This window comes from Oryx dammah, unplaced genomic scaffold (genome assembly GCF_014754425.2).
Source record: "Oryx dammah isolate SB20612 unplaced genomic scaffold, SCBI_Odam_1.1 HiC_scaffold_13, whole genome shotgun sequence".
Lineage (NCBI taxonomy): Eukaryota > Metazoa > Chordata > Mammalia > Artiodactyla > Bovidae > Oryx > Oryx dammah.
Genome location: NW_024070197.1, coordinates 737306 through 745084, shown reverse-complemented (window position 1 = coordinate 745084; position 7779 = coordinate 737306). Strand labels below are relative to the sequence as shown.

Sequence of the window (7779 nt, the reverse complement as noted above, 5' to 3'; positions counted from 1 at the left end):
AACTTTTCCCAACTCCATGTTCAGTGACACCATGTTGTTAGTTTGAAATTGGCCATGCTAAGAATATTTGTATTCAGAAAACTGGAAAACACTACAAACCTGGACTTCATTATATTATTGAAAGTCTAGATTTAAAAATATGTGGATAGTGCAGGTTAACTTTAAACTACATGGTATATGCGGTGATTACATTGTATATAGCACACACAAAAATTGAGGATAAAAAGGAGCTATTTATTAATGAAAAGAAAAATACGTGAAAGATATGAACAGATTATTTTACCAAGAAGACATACAGATGGCAAATAAACCATGTGGAAAAAGAAAGATCAACATTATTATTCCTTAGGGAGGTGTAATTAAAATGACTACTTCCTTAAATTCAAAATTTAAGGAAATCCAAAAGACTGACCATACCAAGTATTGGCCAGAAATTGGAAGCATTTTACATGCTCCTGGTGGGTATGTAAAAACAATCTATAAATGTAGATCACAGTTTGTCAGTTTCATAAGTTAAACATTCACCTATTCTATGACTCAGGCTTTATACTTTGAATTACTAACACAGTGTAAGTGAAAATCCATCCATACATACAAACGTTTAGCACCTTTATTTACAATAACCCACAGTAGAAATAACCCAAGTGACCATAACCAGATGAATGGATGAACAAACAATGTAACTATAGAATGATACTATTCAGCAATAAAGAATGTACTACTTATATATTATCACTTAAGAATCTCAAAATATTTAGATTCTGCACTTCAAATAGATACACTATATCATATGTCAACTACACCTGAATAAGAACTTACAAAATGACTCAAAAGAAAAATCTAGGTCTGTCACACTTTTTAGGAAATCAGATCTTGAGAAATCCCTAGCGGTCCAGTGGCTAAGAATTGGCACTTTCACTGCCATGGCCCAGCGTTCAGTCACTGGTGAGGGAACTCTGATCCTGGAAGCCTCAAAGAACAACCAAAACCAAAATGAAAACTCCTCATGTCTCGCAATCCTATATTGCCTTTCTTTTCTGATGACCTTGGAGAAGCACCCTTGTCTTAGTGGCAGCAAATACTGATGAGAATAGACGTCTTCCCACCTGAGTTAACAGGAATGCTGGCTGATCACAGAGCCACACTGTGGATGAAGGGATCTTTCTGTTTCTCTGCCTCTGTGGCAATGGCCCTTGGCTGAACGTTCCAGATGTTCAGGCATCTGTGCACACTGATACTGCACAGCCACACTCACTGGAGCATCTGCTGATGCAGTTAGGACACTCTCCACCTACTTCACTACAATCTCCTCCGCTCCAGGGTTACTTGACCAACATGGTTTCCTCCAGCCCTGTAGACTTACAGTGGAACTATCTAGTGAATTCTAGGGATCAGGACATGTGGTTCTTTTATAGGTTAACTGCTGAGCATTACGTGATCATTCACTGTGAATAACAATTCATGTTTCCAGAAGCACTGGAGGTTGTCACAACTTCATGGCTCCTCAGATGTTTTCTGAGCCCACAAAAAAACCCTGATACACAGTCCACAAATCAGGACCCCAAAGCCTTGCAGTCTTTCTGAGGAGACCTTGAGCAACAATGTATTTACATTAGGCCAACCCCACAAAGAGAGCTAGATTCTTCAATCACACTGATGTGAAGCACACAAGGCACAGGGCCCCCATGAAAGCTGGGCCACCATTAATGCTGGTAGAGCCCAATTTTATTCCGATCACCTCATATAAAGTGAACAGACGCCCCAGACCAAAGAGGGCTGAAACATTAATGCCTTTATTATTGCAAAATGCAAAGGAATACAAGGCATGCAGTTCTCAGCTTGGTGACTTGGAGGCTGGGAAAATCAGACGTGTCACCAGAAACTAACATGTCCCAGAAAATGCAGTCCCTGATGGCAAGTCACCAACAGAACTGAAACTGGGTCCACTGGGCCCAAATTGAGTGAGGTCCACGCCCTAGTTTCGAAATGAGAAAGGAATGAGGATGCCATAAGAGCTAAGACTACTCATTACTTCCCTCCACAGAAAGGGATGGGACAGAAGTCAGCTTCCCTGAGCATGTTGGGAGGTAATGTCCACACTGTGTGAACCTGCCAGGTGATAGAAATGAAACCAGCAGTGACATAAAGCTGGAAAGGGCCTGGCAGGTAACTGAGCCACGAGGGAAGCCCCTAGTAAAGCACAGCTTCTTAGATTCCTACATACCTGGAACTTAAGGGGAATCTCCCCAGTGGAGATTTTCAGATGCATTAGATGGCTCAGTCACAACTTCTCCAGTGTAAATATACTAGAAGGAAACTGTACACCCCAGCATATCTAAGGCCTTTCACTGGTGTGACATCTCTGGGGTTGAAATGAGGTCATATTTCTAGCTGAAAAGTTTTTTTCCAACATTCACTGCACTCAGGACCTTTTTCGAATGTGAACTCTCTGGTGCTGAATGAGGCTGGAACTTTGGCTAAACGATTTTCCACATTCCCCACACTCATAAGGCCTTTCTCCAGTGTGAACTCTCAGGTGTTTAACAAGGTTAGATTTACAGCTAAATGATTTCCCACATTCACTGCACTCAACAGGCCTTTCTCCAGTGTGAACCCTCCAGTGATTCTTGAGGTTGGAGCTATGGCTAAATGATTTTCCGCAGTCCCCACACTCATAAGGCCTTTCTCCTGTGTGGACTTTCCGATGTGAGCTAAAGCTGGAGCTTTGCTTAAAGGATTTCCCGCATTTACTGCACTCATAAGGCCTCTCTCCAGTATGAAGTCTTCTGTGGTGAATGAGGCTAGAGCTTCGGCTAAAGGATTTTCCACATTCACTGCACTGATGAGGCCGTTCTCCAGTGTGAACTCTCCGGTGGTAAATGAGGCTAAAGTTTTGGCTAAAAGATTTCCCACATTCACTGCACTCATAAGGCCTTTCTCCAGTGTGAACTCTCTGATGCTGAATGAGATTAGACCTTTGACTAAAAGACTTCCCACATTCCCTGCACTCATAAGGTTTTTCTCCTGTGTGAACTTTCCTATGGCTGTTGAGGCTATAGCTTTGGCTAAACGATTTCCCGCATTCGCTGCATTCATAAGGTCTTTCTCCACTGTGAACTCTCTGGTGTATAATGAAGCTGGAGAGGTAGGTAAACAATTTTCCACATTCATGGCATTCATAAGGCCTTTCTCCGGTGTGGACTTTCTGGTGCTGAATGAGGTTACATCTTCGAGTACAGGCTTTTCCACATTTGCTGCACTCATAAAGCCCTTCTCTAGTGAGGACTCGTTGGTCCTCAACAAGTGTATCTGTGCAGTGGAAGCCTTTGTTGCCTTCTCCCCAGTCCTCATGCCTTTTTCCATTGTGAGAGACAGCTTCACACTCATTACTATTGTTTGGCTTCTCCTCAGTGTGAATGACCTGTTGATGGAAAAATCCCACATTGACAAAGAAGTCGTTCCCAGTCTCCCCAGAGACAGTGGGTTTCCCTGACACATGGGTTGTGCAGCTGTTTATAATCAAGGCTGTGTCCACAGCACTTCTGATGGGTATCTCTCCAATGTGTTGCCCCTGGTATTGCTGAAGGTTAGCAGAGATATAGAATCGATTTCCACATGTGTACGGTTTCTGCCCAAGGTGTGTTTCCTGGTGCTCAGGAAAGTGCAGACTCTCTCTCAAGACTGGGCCACACGTCTCAAAGGGCTGGCCCTTCTGGGGAGATGAATCTGCCTTGAGAGTCCTGATCTGCGACATTCCTTCTACAGAAATGCTTTTCTCAGAAGGTGCTCCCTTATCTTCTACTCCATGCCAACAGCCTGAAATTAAAGAAGTGATGGTGAAGTGCATGTCAACCTTATTGAGAAGAGGCAAAACCATCACAAACGTAACTCAACACATCAAAGGATCAGCTCATGAAATGGCTTTCAGGAAAACTCATCTTGAGGAAGCCACTGCTGTGCACCACCCGGTCCCTAAGTTCACGGAATGGTGCAGGTCTCACTGGGCACAGGACATGAGGAAAGGCCCATGGGAAAGGTTTGTGCTGTAACTCGTTTTTCTGTCAGCAGCTTTTCTTCTTTTGCAGCCGTGCCACTTGGCATGAGAGTTCCCCAAACAGGGACTGAAACAGTGCCCTCTGCAGTGCAACCGCAGAGTCTTAACCACTGGACCACTGAGGAAGATCTGTCAATAGATTTTAGCAGGATTATATCTGCTGATGACATGTGATGCTGTGCAGAAGTCCAGTCCAGTCCCAGAAAAATGTGACTGAAACAAAGGTGACAGTATTTAAGGATTATTAAATACCTGCACCCTGTAGAACATAGCAATGGCTGAGTAGGGAACAGTGTTAGGAATGAGTGAGGTGAGCAGTGTAGAGAGGTGGAGAGTAGCTCTCAGCTGGGATCAGAGTAGAAATGACTAAGAGAAATGACAAGTCAGCACAGTGGGGAGAAGTGAGAAGGGAAAGGAGTGAGGTGTGGCTCCTGGCGATGGCACCAATACAGAGGTAAAACAGGATGGGTTCCTGGTGTGATTTCAACCAACACCTGAAGTCATGTCCTCTGTCAACTTCCATTCATCTGGGTCAGGTCTGCTCTGAGCCCACCTTGTTGAGAATGGAGTCATGTCCGTCCTGTGAAGCTCAGAGGACTTTTTCTGTAGCCCCACCTGAAGATCTGCGTGTACCCAAGAGAACTAAAATCATAAGGGAACGACAGGACAAGTCAGTAGCCAAAACAGGCCCAGACAACTCAGCACACAGGAGACCACCAGAAAGCTATTAAATATTACCAAAAAATTCCTAAGGCCGTAGCTGAAGGGAAGATAGCACAGTAGTAAGAACCAGGAATCTGACTTCCCTTCTGGACAACTACACCAGTAGAATTAGTCTAATGCAACTCTTTCACAATGCTCAACTGCTTTAATTTTGTCCCTTTCAGCTCTTATCATGGTAATAGTATTCATCCTTCCACTCCCTACCTCTGAGCCCTTGGGGTAGGGACCTTGTACATGTTCCAAGAATAGCTTCTAGGAGTCAGGATGGGCAATAAGGAGTCTGTCCTCCAAATGTCAGAAATACTCCAAAATCAGAAACAAGAAAATAATGCCAGCTTCTATCACTAGTATTCATTGTAGTACTGGAAGTTCTACACGGAGCCTTAAGAAAAAAGACAAAAGGGATCCACAGCTCATGAAATTGTGAAGATTGCACCACAAAACTTCTAGAATAAATGAATTCAGCAAATGAAGAGGATACAAATTAAATATCTGTGGGAATTCCCTGGTGGTCCAGTGGTCAAGGCATGGGTTCATGCTGTGGTTGGGGAACTAAGATTTTGAAGGCAGCAGTGTGGCCAAAAAAAAGAAACTGGTAAATGTTTTGTATACATGTTCCAAGTGAAATAAAGCAAAAAGAACCTTAACTAAGGGTCTGTCAATAACATTTGTGTAAGCAGTGACTATGTAAGTGCCTACACTTCCAGCACAGTCAGAAACAAATATGAGCTATAGGAAAGAAGGGTGCTATACTAGGGTGCTATGGTGCTAGAGAGTCACCCAGTGAGGCAGAGGGCAAGGCATGGGGGTCCATTAGGCTGACAAAACAACAGTGATACCAAACTCTTCCCTAGGAGGCTTTGGGGCAGTAGGTGCTGACAGTAGGTGCTAGACACAGATGAGAAGGAGGCGAGCACTCAGCCCAGTCCTTGTAAACACAGCACAAATCCAGGCAACTAGGGACACACCTGCCCCTGGAGAAAAGAGAAGCACAGAGCTTGGCCCAGGGCACAGGGGCACGTAGAAGAGCTTACCCAGTGAGGATGTAAGTGCCAAGTTCTGCAGCATCACATCGTGGTACAGGCATCTCTGGGCCTCATCAAGGAGAGCCCATTCCTCCCAGGAGAAGTACACAGCCACATCCTCAAAGGTCACACTGCCCTGCCAGGACACAGACAGATGAGACCATCAGCTGCCTCACTCCTGAAGACCCACAATCCACCTCCTCGCACATCTACCCCCATCTCCATCTCCCTCCTAAGAGCTCAGAAGAGACTCCTGACCTTGGTGCCATAGCTGTCTGCTCTCTCCTCACTCTCCCACTAACCGCTCTGTTCACGCTGCTGTCCACTCTGCAACCAGTGGAGCCTGTAAAGACCCAGAAGAAATCACCTCCCTCATTTGACCCACACCTCCCACTGCCTCCAGAATAGGTGCCCAACTTCACAGTCATTCCAGGTCTGACTGCTGCTCTCCACAGCCAGTTTCTTCTCGCCAGGAAGGAAGGAGACCTGCAATTCCCTGAACCAACTTAGCCTCACCTCTAAGCACTTCCTGCTTTTGTGACAAGCTTCCACATCTCTTTCTATTGGTGGCCTGAAACGGGAACCCTTTCATATAACGCTTAGACTGGACTCAGGACTGAGCTAGGATTCTCCAAGGTCCGCACACCCAAGGGCTGGGAAAATGCCAGGTGACACGTTTCATAACAACCCAAATTTGGAAAAAATTAGAAGGCTTCTCTGGTGGCTCAGATGGTAAAGAATCTACCTCTGATGCAGGAGACTTGGGTTCAATCCCCAGGTCGGGAAGATCCCCTGGAGAAGAGAACGGCATCCACTCCAGTATTCTTGCCTAGAGAAATCCATGGACAGAGGAGCCTGGCGGGCTATAGTACATGGGTTTGCAAACACGACTGAGTGCCTAACACAGGGTTGCGACTAGTGAGTGTAATCTCCACTTACCCGATTAGATTCCAAAAGCACCTCTGCAGCCATGGAAACCTGAGGGAAGTGGTAGGTCTTAGACGGATGTGATACTGGCAATTTTCCAGGGACTGAGACCTTCCCCGCACACCTGGGAGCATCTGAACCAGGTTCCACGAGTGTCTAACCTCTATTCACTCTCAGCAATTGTGCATCCTTGGAAAAAAACCCCAAACTCCATCTGCTTCAGTGTCCTCAGCATCCCTACAATTAGTTCTTTGATTGAACAGACTTTGGTGATTTTGCAAACCTAACTTATGTCACTTTTCTTTGCCTCACAATTTTCCATGGCTCCAAATTTGCTGTATGACTCAGGAAACTCAAACAGGGGCTCTGTATCAACCTGGAGAAGTGGGATGGGGAGGAGGTTCAAAGGGGACCGGATATACGTATCCGTTCAATTCAGTTCAGTCGTTCAGTCGTATCCGACTCTTTGCGACCCCATGGACTGCAGCACGCCAGGCTTCCCTGTCCATCAGCAACTCCCGGAGTTTACTCAAACTCATGTCCATTGAGCCGGTGATGCCATCCAACCATCTCATCCTCTGTCGTCCCCTTCTCCCGCCTTCAATCCTTCCCAGCATCCGGGTCTTTTCAAAGTCAGTTCTTCATATCAGGTGTATACCTATGGCTGATTCATGCTGAGGTTTGACAGAAAACAACAAAATTCTGTAAAGCAATTATCCTCCAATTATAAAAAAAAATTTTTTTTTTTATTTTCCATGGCTTCAAAGGCCTCAAAAAGGAAGGTACAACTCCTCAGTCTGCCACTGCAGATGCGACAGCATACACACGCTGTTCCATGCAGCCATCAGATGGACCCCTGCTGCTGCTGAGTCGCTTCAGTCGTGTCCGACTCTGTGCGACCCCATAGACGGCAGCCCACCAGGCTCCCCCATCCCTGGGATTCTCCAGGCAAGAACCCTGGAGTGGGTTGCCATTTCCTTCTCCAATGCATGAAAGTGAAAAGTGAAAGGGAAGTCGCTCAGTCGTGTCCGACTCCTAGCGACCCCATGG

The 7779-nt window shown here is 45.5% G+C and overlaps 1 protein-coding gene across 1 annotated transcript; it reads right to left on the bottom strand.

Annotated features, from left to right (window-relative positions):
• Positions 1–213: 213 nt before the first annotated feature.
• LOC120871814 (zinc finger protein 211-like) lies at positions 214–7192 on the bottom strand. Its single transcript, XM_040251791.1, has 3 exons — positions 6742–7192; positions 5812–5938; positions 214–3816 (listed from the first exon to the last, which is right to left on the bottom strand). Exons 1-3 carry the CDS (start codon positions 6772–6774, stop codon positions 2423–2425), a joined length of 1554 nt encoding a protein of 517 aa, XP_040107725.1. The 5' UTR covers positions 6775–7192; the 3' UTR covers positions 214–2422.
• Between the last annotated feature and the right edge of the window lie 587 nt (positions 7193–7779).